The sequence below is a fragment of the Nannobrachium achirus genome, assembly GCF_963921795.1.
Source record: "Nannobrachium achirus genome assembly, chromosome: 21".
In the NCBI taxonomy this organism is placed as follows: Eukaryota; Metazoa; Chordata; class Actinopteri; order Myctophiformes; family Myctophidae; genus Nannobrachium; species Nannobrachium achirus.
The window spans coordinates 12,270,752-12,290,532 of NC_137828.1; the positions used below are offsets into that span (position 1 = coordinate 12,270,752).

Consider the following 19,781-nt stretch of genomic DNA (forward strand, 5'->3'; position numbering starts at 1 on the left):
TGAATCAAGGGTAGGTCACCAATACCTTACCCCCATGAAATGGGGTCCTGGTATAAAAATAAAGTGTTTAGCCTTTTAGCCATTTGTGATGTATGAACACACCAGGTAGGCCCTATACCACCAGAGGGCGCCCCTCCATAGCTTATTATGAGCACAATACCCTTTTCCATTTCATATGACCTGCCCCACCTTGCCTCCTCCTCCTCCTCTGCCTAAATCTCTTCATTTTGCCGCTATGCCCCAGTTTGATCATAAATTATTGCTTCAAATCCCGCTCATATCCTCAAATTCCATCCACCATTCTGCCCTTCCTTGGTTTCCATCATCACTCCCTGATCTATCTCCTGCCTCTGTGTGTGTGTGTGTGTGTGTGTGTGTGTGTGTGTGTGTGTGTGTGTGTGTGTGTGTGTGTGTGTGTGTGTGTGTGTGTGTGTGTGTGTGTGTGTGTGTGTGTGTGTGTGTGCCCTCCTCTGGCCTCCCCCAGATGCCAAGTCCCTGAGGGATCCGTCCAAGATCAAGGCCATGCGCCTGCAGGTGAGTCAGCTGTTGAACCCTAACACGGCAGCTTTACTTCAAAGCCTTGCCTCTCTTCTATATTTATGTTTCCATTAGTGCACTGGTTTTCAACCTCATTCCATATCAAGGGCCATTATTTATTCGGCATTTGAGCCGCGGACCATCATGTGATGAGATTTAGCCTCTCAGACCTAAAACTTTGAATATTTTGTTGTCGTTGGATAAGGTTTTGTCCATGTGGTACCATAGGAGAGATAACAGGCCAACGTTGATCAAAACAACAATTTTTGGGAGCGTGAAATGAAACCAAATGGTAAGGGTGGTCCCAACTAAGGGTGGTTCAACTGTTTTGAATGTGAAATCATTCTTGATGAAATCATCAAATGGAAAATTTTACCAAAAATAGTCCCACACACTGTCTTCACTTACAACACTTTATTTGGTAGGCAACGTTTCGGTCACTCCTGAGTGACCGAAACGTTGCCTCCATTTTTCCAATTATCAGGTTCACTGCTCCGAAAAGGACCTTTTCTTCTAAACTGTCTCTAACCTAATAATTAGTGTGGTTGCCTGACAGGGCAACACATTATAGTTCTAGGGAAACTTTATCCACAACTTTCCAACGTCCCATCGTGCATTGCGCATTTGGTGTACAGCAACTTCCGGCGCCGCAGCCGAGTGTGATCTACAAGCTCACAGCTGATTCACTATAGGGTACCCTCAGAGCTCTATAAGGACGCTGGTGAACATGTGGTCTGAGCCGTGTGTGTGTGTGTGTGTGTGTGTGTGTGTGTGTGTGTGTGTGTGTGTGCGTGTGCGTGTGCGTGTGCGTGTGCATATGCATGTGCGTGCGTGGATGCGTGTGTATGTGCATGGTGTGTGTGCAGGTGCAGATGAGCCTGGAGGACTACATCAACGACCGTCAGTATGACTCTCGGGGGCGTTTTGGAGAGCTGCTGCTGCTGCTGCCCACACTGCAGAGCATCACCTGGCAGATGATAGAACAACTGCACTTCATCAAGCTGTGTGGCCTGGCCAAGATAGACAACCTGCTGCAGGAGATGCTGCTGGGAGGTAACACACTAAGATAGCTAAACACAATGCTACACAACCTGCTGCAGGAGATGCTGCTGGGAGGTAACACACTAAGATAGCTAAACACAATGCTACACAACCTGCTGCAGGAGATGTTGCTGGGAGGTAACACATTAAGATAGCTAAACACAATGCTACACAACCTGCTGCAGGAGATGCTGCTGGGAGGTAACACTCTAAGATAGCTAAACACAATGCTACACAATGGGTCACTAGTTGTCATTACAAACACATCCATGCCTTGGTTTGTCCCACACGAGCCGTCCCAGTCTCATAAATCATGTTTTGGGGTGAGCATTCGGCACAACTGCCAATCAAAGGTACTGTACTGGCCAATCACAGCACGTCTTTTCTTTTTAGCAGAGTGTGGCAGCTTGTGTGGGACAACGATGGCATGCATGCGTGTGTAATGACTACTAATAACAGATTGATATAAACACACACACACACACACACACACACACACACACACACACACACACACACACACACACACACACACACACACGCACACACACTTTTGACTGCAACATTTTACGGAAAAGTGAAAGGCTTATGGGCTCCACTCTATGCTGTGAGGGCTGCTGGGTTCTGCTGGGGTAACTGGTTGACAGGGACATGTCTGCCTAATAGACCCCATGGACAGTCATTTGGGATCAATATAAAATGAGCCTAGATGTTGTTTAGTCTGGAGTTGGGGTCCTTTAAGCAAGGCACTCAACACCTACAGCCACTCTCTCTAATGGAGTTATGCAGTGGACCAACTGTGATGAAATGTCAAATGATAAGAGGCATATTGGTTACTGGTGGCAGAGGATTAGTGTTCAGTAAACATTAACCTTGGATAGATATAAATATTAACCTTGGATAGATACATATTTCCAAACATGCTCAACTGGAGCAAAGCTAGCGAGCTGTTAATCAACAGCAGACATCGTCATGTATTATCTATACATTGATTTTACACATGTTTGCCTTGTGTGAACACCCTTGCAATAAAATTTGGATTTGATTTATAATAAATACATTTAAAAAGCGGAGTGGGGGCATTTTCTTAAGCCCCATGTTTTCATACAACAAACAGCAAAAATAGCAGATCCACAAGCTCACGACGTGTCGCACCATGATGACACATTGTGAGTTTGTAGATCGGCTATTTGGGGTATTAAAAAGTAAGTAAGTAGGTCCGAGAAGCTTACTGACAGTATCAGCGAGAACATGGGAGACAAAAGCAGACGCATGGAATTCTCCCCAGCAAATCGAAACCTGACATTTTGTAACATACTAGAGAGGCCTTCTCTGTCAGTGATCACGGTTTCTTTTGGACATTTTCTGAAGGAAACAATGAGACAATGAGAAATGTTGTACAAAATGGACCCAAAAAGGTCTATATAAAGGATTGTGCCTTTATTGCTCCAGTGTACAGATTTTTTGTACTAATGGAGGCAGGGACATGCAGAGAATGTTAGAGAGGCAGGGGCTGAAATTTCTAAAAGGGCCTTTTGGTGAATATAATTGAAAATAGCAGACCTCCAAGCTCACAACGCGTCACGCTGCGACGCGTTGTGAGCTTGTAGGTCGGCTATTTTCTGTGCTTGATACCACACTGAACTAAGCATTATCAAGTCAATACTGGAGATGTGGCGTACAGCATGGATTTCTACACAGAGAGGGCAATTCCTTCAACATAAGATGCTGCGTTCAAGTTCAGGAGAGTTTGGACAAGGCAATTCTCTTGAATGCTGCCTTCAGGTATGGCATGGAAAGAGGGCATTTGCATTTCTTTCACCATAGTAAAAACTGCATTCATGGTCTGGAGAGGAGAGGGCACTTTTTACAGATAAAATAAAAAGGGCAGGGGCTCAAACCCCCTTTGATGTCTATGTGTGCACGTGCCTTAAAGAGGTGGTGCCATGATTCCCCCCCCCCCCCCCCCCCCTATAAAACATGATTATCAGGTATTGTGATTATACTAGGAGGAAGATTTTTTCCAAAAAAGTATACAGAAAGAGTTAAAATTTGGTTTTTATGTGGCCACACCCCCAGTTCATTAAGTATGCACGGATGGCATGGTGGGTGGTGACCCAGCTGAAGTTAGCCACACCCCACAGTGTTGGGTGAATGGTAAATAGGGGAGGAGTTGATAGTGTGACATACTTAGTATCTGTGTTTTTAACTGACACTTTTCACCACAAGGTGGCAGCCTCCAAGAGAAAACAAACAAATACTAAGAGAATACATCATTTCTCAAAAAAAAAAAAAAAAAAACACACACACACACACACCAGGGGGTCTAATGAAGTACTTTCAACCTCCTAGACAAATGAAAAACAGAAAAAGTACAAAACTATGGCACCACCTCTTTAATGGAGGGTGTGGTTATGTTTCTCATGCAGGTCTGTCCACAGACCCCCCTCACCTCCCCCACACAGCTCACAGCCACACCCAGCTGGCCCAGGACCCCCTGACCGGGCACACACTGCTCATCAGCGCCATGCCAGTGCCTCCCCACACAATGCAGATCGGTAAGACAAGCTCCCAGGACCTTTTGTGTGTTTTCCTCTTAGCGTAGCTTGTTAAAGGAAGGGTAAGTGATTTATTTTTGGGTGAAAACTAGAAGTTTTATTGTTAAAAGTTTAAAGCACTATGGGGCGCCCGCTGGCCTAGTGGTCAAGGCACATACCACATACGTCGCCGGTTCGATTCCCGATCCGGATGACCTTTGCCACATGTCATTCCCCATCTCTCTCCCCATTTCCTGTCAGTCTACTATCCTATCAAATAAAGGCATAAAAAGCCCAAAAACAAATCTTAGAAAAAAAAAAGTTTAAAGCACTACATTCTGATAGAAATAGGGATGGGACCATACGCGATATTATCGTTTATCGCAATAAGTTATCGTGATATCTTCCTCTGTTATGCACTGCATGGATCAATTCACCCTGAGCTGCATATCCGGAATTGGTAAAAGGTACTTATAATATACGTACTTGATACAGTATTTTTTCACTCTCCAACAAATGTATTTGCCAAAAAATAGCCCATCTACAAGCTGACGCGTTGTGAGCTTGAAGATCTGCTATTTTATGGCAAATGTTCCACCCCCAGGATAATGGATTTCGATTATCAATGATAATATCGTAAATTTCTTTTGTCACAATAATCATGCTATGAAATGTTCATATCGTCCATCCCTAGATAGAAATCATTGCCAAAGAATGTTTGTTCAGTAACATTTGTCTCCCTGTCTCAGAAAGTAGAGTTCCAATTTTCGTCTTTTTCTCATTTCTTTGTGTCACCCCTTCCAATTTCACTTCTGTATCCTGTGTGAGTTCTCTCTCCTGATTTGAACAGGGTTCCCACGGTCATGAAATTCCTGGAAATATTTTTAAATTTGAAAAATACTTTTCCAGTACTGGAAAAGTTTGGGAATTGATCAAGGGTCCTGGAAGGTCCTGGAAAAAATTGCTGTGCATTGTCTTTGGTTATTGATTTTATTAATACCTCTGAAATGACAAATTAAACTTTGGCCAAATTGTCAAATATTAGAGGCAGAAATTGTGAAAATAGCAGATCTACATGCTCACAACGCCTCGCAACGCGATCTGCTAGATCTGCTATTTTCACAATAAAATACTTAGTGCTCGTCAGGGTGCCGGGTCCCCAGTTCAAATATGATTATTTCGGGGATCACGGCCTGAAAAGGTTGAGAACCACTGGCATACACTACCTGTCTTTGGGCATTGCGCATAAGAGTAAAGTGACTCGTTATTGAGCTGAATTATTGTTATATAGTCCTGGAAATTGGGTTAAATATTCTGGAAAGGTTTTGGAAAGGTTTTGGAAATTAATTGGTAAAGATGTGTGGGAACCCTATTTGAAAGAAAAATTGGTATCCTGACCTGAAATTGTGTTTTTGTTTACCAAAGAGCTGGAAAGACAAGGAGACCCCTGCTACTGAACAAACAGTCTATAGCGATGAGTATCAAAATATAGAGCTATTGAAGAGCTATTACCAATACCTTTAAATTGTATTTGCCTTAATGTTTGCAACGAGTTTGCACCAGAGCCCGGCCATTGTCTGATGGGTCTGATGCCAATCCTGAATTTCAGTGGTGTAAAGTAACCATGTACATTAACTCAAGTACAATTTTTAGGTATTTTTTACTTTGCTGGAGTATTTCCAGTTTTCAGTACTTTTTTTTTAAAGATTTGTTTTTTTATGCCTTTATTGATAGGACTGTAGACAGACAGGAAATGAGGAGAGAGATGGGGAGTGACAAATGTGTCAAAGGTCGTCCGGATCGGGAATCGAATCGGCGACGCCAGCAGGCATCATAGCCTAATATGTGGTATGCGCCTTGACCACCAGGCCAGCAGGCGTTTTCAGTACTTTTACTTCTAATCCACTACAGTACATCTCAGAGGAAAATATTATTCTTTTACTCCACTACAATTATTTGAAAACTTTAGTTACTAGTTACTTTGCAGGTATAAATTATAATATTATAAAACATACATTAACCACTTTAGCCCTATTTTATACCTAGGCTATTTGAAAATAGACGATCTACAGTACAAGCTTACAACGAGTCGCATTGTGACGCATTGTGTTGTTTTGTGCAGCGTCTCCGGACACCCCCATCCCATCTCCTCCCCAGGGTCCTACTGCCCCGCCTCCAGAGATGTACAAACCCTTCCCTCCTCAGCCTCCAATTGCTCCGTCCGCTAGTCCCTCCCCCCCCACCCGGCCGCAACCCTGATGGCCCTGAGCTCCCACCACATGTTAGGTGAACAAATGAAGCTTCTTTCCCCCCCTCCGGGCCTATTCTAATAGGCCTCCGTTCATGACTATTAGGGTCTGTGTCCATATGGTAAAGATGGGCTGGTCTCTCGACACCCAGTGTTCTTTGGTGCGCTCCAAGCTGCAAACATTGTAACTTTTGGAGAGGAGCGCCGACATTTGATCCTCCTGATTGTACGTGACAACCCGGTAATTTACAACCCAACGTTGAATCATTATGTATCCAAAGCGCTCCACAGCTCAAAAGGCGTTCCATTGTGGACACAGCCCCTAAGTTCCCTATTCCAGAAGGCGGCAAGCCATGAGATACTGTCCAGGGAACAGTAAACTAGTATGCCACCTTCTGGAGAAGGGAACCACAGTCATGCACTGAACCTACCGCCTAGTCCCTGAAGGATCGATCTGACCGTATGACCGGAAGCATTTGAAAATTGTGGGAGGCAACAGTCTGGCCACACGAGACTACTTGTTGAGAAACATCAGGGACACAAGACGCTCATCATCAGCATGACGTGGTTTTCAACCTGTGGACCGAGACCCCCCAAATAAGTGGCAAAACACTATGATTTTTATGATAGTATAATATTAAAAAAATCACACCAGTGTGAAGTGAGCGGTGCAGGCTGCTCAACAGCACCCCTGGGTGTCTGCAGCCGGTGATCCCATACTCATACGGACAGACGGACATACGAACAGACATACACACTCGGTCAGATGTTGGAGCGTTGTCACCGCTCAAAAAAATTAAAAAAGATATGCAGTTCCATTGATCCAAGCCAATCTTGATTAAAAAAAATAATAGCAGATCTACAAACTGAGCTTGTATATCTGCATTAATGTTTTAATAGTTAAAGGATAAAATATTGGTCAGTTCAAGTGGCATTCAGAAACAGACATTCAAGTGGGCCCTGATAGAGAAAAGGTGGAGAACCACTGCATGGGTTTTAGATGTGTGTCTATGCTGTTAATGCCTTTTATGCTTTTAGACGCAGCAAAATGCCAAACAACGCTACATTTTAATAAATAATAAATAATATCATAGTAAAACATAGAGTGAATGTAGCCTACACAGCATCTATTTTTAGTGTTTGGTTAATAACTGAACCCACCTACTGTTTTATATCTGGACGCTTGCATAAAATGTAAAGTTATTGAACCGGCTATTCACCCCCAATTCTATGTTATATTTTGTGCCAACTCAGTTCTTACCTGAAACCAAATTTAAAGGCTTCAGACAAATCCATTTAATGCCTGTAAGCCGTTCAAGTGCGTAACGACAATTTGAGAGATTTAAACTGAGGTATTATGTCTCAAAAAAAAAAAAGGGCCTACTCAGCAATTTTCTCAGCGGAAGTATAATTTTTTACGAACGTAAGCACTCGTGGACAGTAACTAAGGACATTTGCTTGAGTTTGTGTATCTGTACATGATTATTTGTATTGTTGGATAATTTAGCTCCACTACATTTGAAAGACATATATTGTACTTTTTACTACTCCACTAGATTTCTAGAATGTCTCTACATTATGAATTGACCACAAAAGGTGCCGTGAACTTATAGATCTGCTATTTTCACTATTAGTATGTGAGAATACAGCAATGCATTGATATTACATTTTATTTCTGAATACTTTTAAAGCATGTACTTTTGAATACATTAAAAACAAGTAGGCCTACTCCAGTACTTTAACTAAGTACCAATTTGACAGAGCAAATTTCATTTGTTGAGAAATATTTGACCAGGAGTAGCCTATATATACTTTGACTCAAGTAATGTTGTTGAGTACTTTGTCCAGCACCATGCTCCTGTCACATCAGTGTCTAGAATGTATCGCCTAATACCCATCAAATATTTCTGTCAAATGTGTAAATATTACAACTACTACCAATACTGATAACTGCAATACTAAATGCAATGCAGAGATTCATAACGGGCATAAGAGTGCCAATATTACCCTCTTGTGGTCAAGAAAGAAATTGCAACTAGATACAAATCAAAAAATGTATTTTGTGCCTCACACTTTCTCTGTTGTGTAAACAGTAGAATGAAATATGGACTTATTATGATGTTATGCACATGATGTGAACTAAAAATATTTACATGCTATTATGCTGTGTGTGCGTGTGCATGTGCGTGTGTGTGAGTGCGTGTGTGGGGTTGTGTGAGAAATTAGCTCTTTGGGTTTTAACTGAGTAAAGTGCCTTGTGTAAAAAAAACATGATCTATAATTGAATGTTGTTGTATCATGTACTGTATGTGTATTTTAACTACATTTATTTCCTTTTACTAGATCAGGGCCTGGTTGCATGACTTAATGCAATTCAATACACTTCAAACAGATTTGCAATATTATTATGGTTATTATTATAAAAGTGAATGTATATAACTAAATGTATAGACAGCCACCATTCCATCAAAGTAAAGTTGATATACCAATATTATACCAAATAAACAATTGCATTCAAGTATTGGGTTTGTGTGGATATGAATGCCTTTCTTGAGCAGTGCCTTGAAATCTTGAATGTATGTGAGCGTTCTCCTGCTTAAAATACAAACAAATATATTTGGGGAAACAAATATCTTGTTGAGAGCTTTATTTGAATTGATTTCAAGTGAGTGTGAATTAGGGATAATCACCATCATCTTTTTTTTTTTGCCAGGGACATCCAAAATGAGTGGTCCAAAAATATGTCCAGAAACGCATTTAACAACTGATTTTCCCAGTGGGATCATAAAGGTATCTATCCCTAAATCTATACCAGTTCCAAATGTGCCAAATTGTGTCTTATGTCAACATAAGGTTGCGTGGCACAGCAGAGCATGTGGGTACCTCGACACTGACAAACATCTGGCTTGCACTGCAGCATCTCAGAGCTCTGAGCAGCAGCCTCACGCAGTCTTTATAGGCCACTGTGAGTCGTCTGATGCTGCCTTGTCTGTAGCGACACCAAAGGTGAGCAGTGTACTGTACAGTGGTGTACAAAATTATCTAAAAAGAGATATCTTAACAGGTACAGCCCATGCTAAATTTGCGACACAGCATGTTGGCTTGGGCATACAGCTTTCGCCGCTGTCTATAGATGTCCTTGTCATCTGAAAGGTCTTTGGAAATAATATGACCCAAATGATTAATCTCGCGACTCGCTGCACACACTTAGGGCAGAGCCAGCCAGATAGCAGTCAGGAAAGGTTGATTGTCTGTCTCCCTACTTCGGATAACCATGATTTTACTCTTTTTAGCATTGTATTTAATATTAAAATCAAGGCCATATACTGTGAACATACACTCAGAAGCTGTCAAGATTCTGACTAAGAAACTGGGGACCCCTCTTTGTGTCAGTTTAAAAAAATAACTTTTCATGATTGATGTGATCAAACGCCCGAGAAGCATCAATACACGATACAAACATAGTAGAGTTATGCCTACTGTATTTATCTAACCTCTTAAGCCCCAGGGGGGTCCAGGGGAAAAATCCGCCTAAAATGTATGCCCAAATTGGAACAGTTGTGGACACAAAACTACAATGATTGTGGCTAATCTTGTCCCACCAAATGTCAGCTAACCCCTGAAAATTCACAAATGCAGTGTAAAACATCACATTTCTCTTACAAAATTGTCCTGCTGTGATCATTTAGCTAGGAAAAGATGATTGAAAAAGACCTCCGCCTATGGAAAATTTGCCTTCTGAATAGTGAATGAGCCTCAAGACCTCATTGAAAACATATATAGTGAATAGAGAAATTGTTCACCAAGGTGTCATCTATTGATAGGCAAAATAGTATGAATATATTCCAAACTATGTAAACTCTACAGATGTTTTAGTGAGAGTAGTGCTGTAATATTAGTAATGTTAAAGTATAGGGTGAAAAATGATAAAAACGAGTAACAATAAGTAGTAATAATACTGTAATATGAGTAATGTATGGATGAAAAGTACAATGGCAGCTGATTACTATGCTGTAGGACCACTGTAACAATAATCACCAATGAAATTGTAGTTTGATTTGGTCTCTATTGATTTATTGACATTTATTGACAGCTGTTCAGAGGTCAACACCTTTTGCCCCCGCCGGCGGGGGCAATGGGGTTCAAGAGGTTCTCTTTAAGAGCAAAAATACATAAATCAGTGCCATGTTGTCTTTCAAATCCAAATTGGTTATCAGCAGACGAAATCAACCTCTCAAGTCTACTCAGTACGATTGTCTTTAGCACTTTGGACAGAACAATGGTCAGGGCAATTGGCGTAGGCCTATAATTACCTGAGCGGTTTAGCTTCCCCACTTTGTCTTTAATGACCGGCACAAATAGAACAGTGAGCATGGAAACAGGTAAAAACCCATAGCAACACATAGCAACCACAGTTTCTTACTGGCAAGTTTAAGATGTTCTGCTGTAATATTGTCCAGACCACAGCACAGGCCTTGTTATCCCTTAGCTTCAAACTGATTCATGAACTTCTGCAGGGGTAACAATCACCTCATCATTAAAATCTACATTAGTTAGATAGTATTTAAATACCTATTCTGAAGAAAACCTGGAGACTGGCATAGTGTCAGTTGAGTTCAATAATTTGATCTTATCAGTAGTCAATGCTTTCCTTTACATAAACAAAATACGGTAAAACTATAATAATTATTATTTCAAAGGGTTTTTTACAATTAGGCTAATGTAGGATATAGGCTATATATGTATTTTTCAAAATCCACAATCTGCCAGGTACATGGACGACTCATGCATCTGGTGTGAATGAATTGTGTATCGTAAATTATAATACAAAACCCCTCAGAACTGAGTCAGGTTAGATGGCTCCCCCTTCGCGGCCAAGATATATGACAGCACAACTACTACTGTACAATACATCCCAGACATAAATGTAGTGTACGTGTGTGTGTGTGTGTGTGTGTGTGTGTGTGTGTGTGTGTGTGTGTGTGTGTGTGCGCGCGTGTGTGTGCGTGCGTGCGTGCATTCGTGCATGTACAGTAGGCTATACCAAGCGCAATGATGTATATATGCACTCATTCTGTTCTCATAAAACGGGAAGAGGTCAACAAATAGAGAAAGAAAAAGCAATTCCTGTCCAATAAAAATATTTCCTTATCCGCACACTCCCTCAACCAGAAATAAAATGAGGACGCAGTATTGTTTCCATATTGGCGTCGGGCCCACAGTGTTGACAGTCAGACCACGATAAATTGACAGATATATTTCAATAAGGTCTCACCACACAGCGTAATATGGTGTGTGGGTCGTCCATTACCTTCCTGGCAGAAGTCATCATTTCCCGCCCACAGTTCAATTGGTCAGGGATATCGTGGCAGGCGGGTTGAAACCTTGTATGCTCCAAACTGTAACTTTTCAAGTTGGATGGAAGAAAATGGAAGAACAAAAGAACATGACGTGATGTTGCATGACATGACATCACAAGCTCTAAATCAGTGGTTCTCAAACTTTTACATTTCAAGGCCTTCCCTTAACCTTGACATTATACAAATGGCACCAAATGGACCCGTTAGCGTCCATGATTTGGTTCCATTTGTATAATGTCAGAGTTAACAGACTTGTAAGGGTCAATTTAGACCCCCCTAAAGGAACCTAGAGAGTCCCTGGGATCCACTTTGAGAACCACTGCTCGAAATGTTTTTCATCCCTTATATTTTTGTAAAACCCACAGACTCGACTCAACCAACATTTTATTTCGTAAACAGCCCAAAAAATAGCTGATCTGCAAGCTTGTAGAAGGGATATTTTACTAGCTTGTGCGTGACACTGTTGTTAGACGAAGTATAGAGATGCATTTCTATGCATTCCCCTGGAATCTCCTCAATTCTCAACATATTGAGAACCTCCGTTTTATAGAAAACTGTAAAAATCCGAAATATGGAGATACAAGGTTTCTGATTGACAGTGACCATATGCAGTCTGCGTCGCAAGCTTCACTGGGCGCCCGCACTGCCAGATGATGCTCATCAAAAAACAAAACGCTTTCGCCGCGCGCGTGCGTGCGTGCGTGTGTGTCTATCTGTGAGGTCACACCGTGAGACAAACAAACTCAGAACACACGACGACCAGGGTGTAATTTAAAACTGAAGATGCGTTCGGGGGTCCGCTGTACACTTTCGACTCCCCCCCGCGAATGTGTTCAGTATCTACCAACCCACCGTGTTTATGGGTTTGTGTACAGTAGGTGCGTGTTTTGTGTAACCGGTGCAGGTTCACACGTGTTTACACAGTGTGCACGTGTGCTGTGCATGAGTGTGTCCTTTGGGTTTGCATGTAGGCTACAGCAGGGGTCTTCAATGTTTATCAGAACAAGGGCCCCGTATAGTTTAGAGCAGGGGTTTTCAAAGTGGGTGACGGGGCACCCTGGGGTGCCGTGACAGCAGTCCAGGGGTGCCGCGAGATCATTTGATAATAGTTGGAATTTATTTGGACACTTGAAAAAATATTATTTAGTATAATTTTAAACTTGAAGTACAAAGTTATTTTCAGTCAGTTCTAACCAAAATGGCTATTATCTCAAAGTTTTCCTCGCAACATAGTCACTAAAATATCATCACTGTTGGGCAGAAACCTCATATACCCAAGTTTCAAATGTGTATGTCTTTTGCCCTGCTTCATCATACAAGACCGTCGCACAAAACTAGTGAAAACAGCTGATCTACAAGCACACAACGCCTCGCATCTGCTGTTTTCACTATATTTTACAGATGATAATTACAAAACAAACGGTTTTAGACATACAAGGTTTCCACCCGACAACGACGATATGCTATAAATGTAAGGTGCTGGGAGTGAAAATTATAATGTAGGGGTGCCTCGGGATTAAAAAAAAATATTTATGGGGTGCCCATGAGACAAAAAAGTTTGGGAACCCCTGGTTTAGAGCAAGAGATGACAAATAACTTTTTTCATACAGTAGATAGCTTCTTCGTAGACTAGACTACTATATCAATCACATTGTGTAAAGTCATATTTTGTTTATTTGTTTACACAATTATCTTTAATATTGGATTCATGTATACATTTGTATTTTCAGGCAAACACAGGGGAGTAATCATTTTGAACCCTGAGGAATACTATTCTTGTTGAAACGTTGGTTTCCTGAATCTTTTGCATCGTGGCTAAGCGTTGTGCAGCCTCAAGCTTCTTCTCAACAAATGTGCATTTTCAGACATTTAACCACGTGAAATCCACCTCTACACAATTCAAGTCTTCGCTGAATAGCTGATCTACATTCCACAAGCTCACAACGTGACACAGCGTGACACGTTGACACTCTGAGGACCCCCCTAGGGGTCCCAGACCCCCTGTTGAAAACCTATGATATACGTACATACATCTGTGTACACTCAAAAGGATGTGCGCACATCACCATAGCCAGGGTTCTTCTAGTCCAGGGTTTCCCAAAGTGGGTGCCGTGCCGTGGCACCCTAGGGTGCCTTGATGCCAGTCCAGGGGTGCCTCAGAATAATTTGATAATATTTGGAATTCATCAGTAACACTTCAGTAATACAGACCTGATTTGCACTGTACTTGAGTTCTTTTCATCTCTGTTCATCTACCACAGTTCTTTACATAGAACAGAGATAGGCAACCTGCTGCTCTAGAGCCGCATGTGGCTCTTACGTAGGTCCTCTCCTGTGGCTCCCAGTTGCTTGGGCAAAGAAGTATGTAAAAGATAATTAATAATTATAATACTTTATTATTGTAGAAGTCATAAAGTTAATCTAACATTCTCCTATTGGAAAACAATTGTTGCCTATAGAGACCAGATAAATATAAGAAACTAATTATTGAAGGAAAATAAAGAATATATGAATGCTTGGACATGTTGTTTGCTTTCACCACCAACACATGCTGGCTTATTGGTGTACTTGATCTGCTTTGAGAAGTTAGCAAAAAGTAAAAAAGTAATATTGAAAGTCCAGAAAAAGCACAAATGAATATATAAAGCAAACATCTTTTTGTGGCTCCAAACATATTTTTAATATGGCAAAATATTATGGCCCAAAAAAAATGCTCTTTTGATTATAAAGTTTGCCTATCCCTGATCTACCCCAACTCTCTTCACCAACTCTTTTCACCAAAAATAGCAGATCTACAAGCTCACAACGCATCCCAATGTTGAAACGCGTTTTATTATTTATTTATTTTGGTGAATCTTCCCCCCAGAATAGGGATGCTGGGGTTAAAACGTCAAGTACAGTATAAAGTTCTGATGGTTCTCAGTTCTCAGTTCTGATGGAAACAGATTTTCTCTGTGACATAGCCTGCCGTATCTCAGGTGGAAAGATGTACATATTTCCCCAGCGTAATATGATATAGGATTCTAAAAATTAACAGCGTAATTCAGGGCTGCCGTGGTTGAAAAGGTTATTTACCGGGGTGCCCTGAGTCAAAAAAGTTTGAAAACCCCTGCTCTAGTCTGTATATAATGGTATGAAGCCTATACATTTCTATATGTCGCTAGCCTTAAAGGGATATTCCTCTTTCAAAAAAAATGTTGGTCACTTTATCATCTAATCAGGCTTTTATGAACACCCTGAACAGTTTTTAATTTACTTCATTCATTATTTAGATATTTGATGTAAATGTTATCTGCCCCCCCAGGCTTAGGGCCTCTCCCCACACACACACCCATTGTAACTTCAAACTTCATTTTAACCATGATAGATTCATTAACAACACCCATTATTTTTTTTCTGGCGACTCACACTACCCTCCTAATACGTGAGCAGGCCGTGTTTTCACAAACCTTTTTCATTTATTTTTAATAATTCTTTGGGAAAATGAGAAAAATTAAATACAAAACAAAATTATTAAAAATAAATGACAAATGTTATCGAAAGAACACGGCCTTCTCACGTATTAAAGGTGATACACCATGAAAATTCACTTTTCCTATTTTAAAACCTTTTTTTGGGGTCCGACTAGCACCTGAACAAAACTCTTTTGAAAATAGCAGATCTACAAGCTCACAATGCATCGCGATGCCAGCTTGTACCGGTAGATTGGCTTTTACCAAAAGGTTGAAATATATACAGGTAAAAAAAGTAAAAAATACCTAAAAAAAATTTACTTGAGTAAATGCACTTAGTTACTTTACAGTTTACACCATTGTCATTGGGGATCAATCAACTCTAGTGTGAGAAACAGAGATGTTAAGTGCTGGTTATAAATTCAATAAACTGGTATGTTGTCACCTCCCTCCTCACGCACTCTTTTACCTCTGCTACGAGAGAGCACGGAGGGAGCCCACCTCCCAACGCAGAAGCTTAAGAAATGATATATTTTGTATTTATTTGAGCATTTTATGAATTAATTATTTCATTCAGTATTTATTAGTTATTGTTTCACATCACTAGTTTGCTTTGAAAGCTATTTTTGTTTAGAAATCTCATTCTTATTGAGGCATATAACCTATGATTTAAATATGGTAGTTTGCACATCGTTAGTTTGATTTGACAGCTGTCGTTTTTCTCTTTATAATATCAGTTTGAACCTTTTAGTCTTTTTATATTGAATTAGGTCTTTATTATACATCTTTGGTTGAACCATATTAATCTCCTAATATAAAAATGCTTACCCAAACTTAATTAAAGAACACAAAACATTACTTGTCCTACATAAATTAAATCCAATCCAAGTCAGTCACAGCACCGTCACTCCGGTCACAACACCATCTTGGCCTGTCTCAGCAGATATTATGTTATAAAATGTATAATGTGAGAAACTACTGTTGAACTGGGTAGATAAATGGGCTTTTATGTATCAACCATTATTTTTATTTATTTTGTTATCCTATGTAAAGGTAGTTCTTTCATCTTTCACTACATGGTGGGTAGTTGAGAATGGTGGTTATTTTGTGCTTACCATCCACTAAATAATTTGAAATGTTAATTAGTGGCCAAGGCCACGAAGTGGCAAAAGGCCACTCTTTAATATTGGACTTCATCATTATTCTTCCGCCACTTTTTCTCTAGCGGCTAGACCGTGCAGTCGCTTTTTACGAAACTCGGCAGTATGGCAGAGGACTATGCCAAACGGCTAAAACGCGAAGCTCGCAACAATCGGCCAAAGGGTGGCGCTGTAGGAAGCCTTTGAAAAATGCCAACTTTGAACAGGTATAGCTCATGCTCTGTTTCAGGTACAGCCATGAAACCTGTATACACGTATGTGTCTCCTCATGCCGAGACCTCTGGCCTTTACTTCTCCCACCATTTTGAATTATATGAAAAACAGTCAAAATCTATCTCCTCCTGGGATTTTCGCGTCACGTGCGCGAAACTTTTTTTTAATAATTCACTGAATATTGCAGTTTCATACAAATTATTCTTCTGCCTCTAAATTATACATGCAAAGTGACACGTTCATGGCATTTGGCAAATATGTAGAAGGTTAGTCCAAATATCACTGAAAGCAATCTTACTCCAACATGGCTGTAACTCAAACACAGTATGAGCTCTATCTGTTCAAAGTTCGCACTTTCGAAGGCTTCCTACAGCGCCACAATTTGGCCGATTGCTGTAAAAGATAATAGCACACTTCGCCACTGTAAGCTGAACACATTGATGTTTTTATTTTCATTTTCTCACTAAGTATGTAGGAGTAGAAAGGAACCGAAGTTCCCGTCTACTGTTACAGGCGAGCCCACAATAATGACAATATCTAAAGTGTGCTCGCCTTACAGGCGAGCCCACAATGATATATCTAGAGTGTGCTCGCCTTTCAGGCGAGCCCACTAACTAGAAAATATTGTTCCTTCGAAACAATTGTGGGCTCGCTTCAAGCCAGAAAACAATGGCTATAAAAGTACAAAATGTCAAGATCGCAGGAAGTGCTCTCTTTGACGTTACTGACACCATTTTGTTCCAAAAATGTGTTGTGCAAAAGTTGACCCGCTGGTGGCGCTATAACAGGCCAATGTAAGAAGGGTGGTATCTGTTCCTTGACTTATTGGGAATGTGCTTGCAAGATTTCACGCACATTGCAGGCTGTGTTCATGATTTGAGGTGTTTTTGGCTTTGGCCACTTTATCGCTGCTTGCAGCTATATTTATATTTCTTACAGGAACCATATTAGCCATTAGACATGAATAAATGATGAGACTGATAGATGAATAAGCCTGTTATATGACATTCATTAGGAAAATAATCGGACATATCGGTTAAATGTGTATAAAACTGTAGGCTATTTTATTCAAAAATGAAACATGATGACATGGTATGATATGTGTGGCAACATCAAGAATAACATATTTCATAGCGGACATGTATATTTCTGGTAGCGGATTAAATTGTATGTTCCTGCATGGTAGAATGTCCCTTCTACAGTAGGTGTGCCGCAGGACCCCGAAATGAAAGGATTTTGTGCTAGGCAGTGGGACCCCCTGGAACCATCTCAACCTGGGGGTTCCTGGACCCCACTTTGAGAACCACTACTTTAATGAATGGCCCACAGTGAAGAGATGAGGGGACCCAACATTCTGTGTTTGTGTGTGTGTGTGTGTGTGTGTGTGTGTGTGTGTGTGTGTGCGTGCGTGTGCGTGTGTGTGTGTGCGCGTGCGCGTGCGCGTGCGCGTGTGCGTGTGCGTGTGTGCGTGTGCCTGCCTGCCTGCCTGCCTGTCTGTTTCTCTCTGTCAAACCTGCATGTTTGCATGCCGGTCACATATCTCATCTGAAACACATCTCTCCCCTCCACAGTGACACACACAAGTACATTTCTTTGGGTACAGTATCTGTACGTTACTTGAGTATTTGTCTTTTTGGATGCCTTTGACTTCCACTCTTCGAAGACAAATTGTACTTTTGACTCCACTACATTTCTAAGAAGGGAAAAGTACATTATGAATTGACCACTTACTGTAAACCATAAGCCCTTTTTCAAATCTAGTGAAAATTGACAATCTATCGATTTTTGGGAAATATAAATTTCAGCAAAGCACTGATGTTAAAAAAAGAAAGAAAGTGTATCTAGTACTTTGTACTTTTGAATACCTGCGTATTTACTTGAGTAGATACACTTTGTATGACCAGTGACAGAGGTCTTGACACACCAGCTCTACTTGAGAACCGACCAGAAATGAGCAAACAAAGGAAGGACAAAAGAATTCTGGATTATGACATCTTTACCCCTTTTTCTGTGTTTGTGCGTGTGCTTGTGCGTGTGCGTGCGCGCGCGCGTGTGTGTGTGTGTGTGTGTGTGTGTTTGTGTGTGTGTGTGTGTGTGTGTGTGTGTGTGTGTGTGTGTGTGTGTGTGTTTGTGTGTGTGTGTGTGTGTGTGTGTGTGTGTCTGAAAATGTAAAATGGTGTAACTACGTGAAAAAAGAGAAATATTTTGAATATTTTACCCACTTGAAGTGGCACTATGTTACATTGAGGGGGAAATAATGCTGAGAAAACCTCTATTTTCTGAATAATCTTTGACAAAATGACGTAACAAACTATAAAAAAAAATATATATGTTATTACACTGCAGAGGATTCTGTATTTACTCCACGTTTCATTAACAGTTTTCCTTATTTCCTTGTCATCATAATCTTATGAGAAAATACTGGTTACACCAATCGACACAACCCAGTTATACTACTTGACAATGTCAAGTAGTATATTCTACTCTTTGCTGACGAATTTGACAAGTGTCAATAAGGTCAAATTAACTTTTTTTCAGTCAATAATTAATCAGGATAAGAAATAAAAATTGAAATTGTGAGTGAGTGCTCGAGTGAGTGTGCATGTGTGTACACACTGTAATGTTGTTGAACCTTTGCTTTGGTGATGTGATGTCAGAGATAACACGGTGGTGATTGATGTATTCAATTCAATTCAAAGGAGCTTTATTGGCATGAGAAAACATACATTTACATTGCCAAAGCAAGTGTCACAAATAATTATGAATTATTATCAATGGTTCCTGGTTCAATGCTGGGTATGGGAGGTCCACTATTTAACATGATTCATACTTTAGAATTAGAAAAGTTCCTCTTTCCTTCCATATTCATCATCACTCCTGACTTGTTCCCATTAAGTTATGCTTTTACATTTTGCGAGGAGGTCATCTGTTGTGCAGCAAATTAGGTTTTGCTCTTAATTGACCTGAGATTAATGCTAAACACAATAAACCAATCAAGCACAACGTTTCATTTCTTCATTCCAGGCTGCAGAAAAGGACAAAGACACTCATTGACATTAGACACTATATTTGCCGAGCAGTGCCTTCATCTTATTCAGTTTGTATATCTTGTATGATTTGAGTCATGGCCATGGGACACAATAAAAGCTTGCCAATGTAATCCCTCCCTAATTAGTAATTGCTGTAAATATTAAGGACAATTGTGATAATGTGCATGTCAGATGCTCAACACC

The 19,781-nt window shown here is 40.5% G+C and overlaps 1 protein-coding gene across 4 annotated transcripts in view; it reads left to right on the forward strand.

Moving 5' to 3' along the window:
- hnf4g (hepatocyte nuclear factor 4, gamma) overlaps window positions 1-8,937 on the forward strand; it is a 35,991-nt gene extending 27,054 nt beyond the window's left edge. For all 4 annotated transcript variants that reach the window (XM_080752090.1, XM_080752091.1, XM_080752089.1 and 1 more), the window contains 4 exons: window positions 485-534; window positions 1,404-1,590; window positions 4,008-4,136; window positions 6,238-8,937. In XM_080752090.1, the coding sequence (XP_080608216.1) occupies window positions 485-534; window positions 1,404-1,590; window positions 4,008-4,136; window positions 6,238-6,374 (503 nt within the window). In that variant the 3' untranslated portion in view covers window positions 6,375-8,937. The remainder of the gene's footprint in view (window positions 1-484; window positions 535-1,403; window positions 1,591-4,007; window positions 4,137-6,237) is intronic.
- The last annotated feature ends 10,844 nt before the right edge of the window (window positions 8,938-19,781 follow it).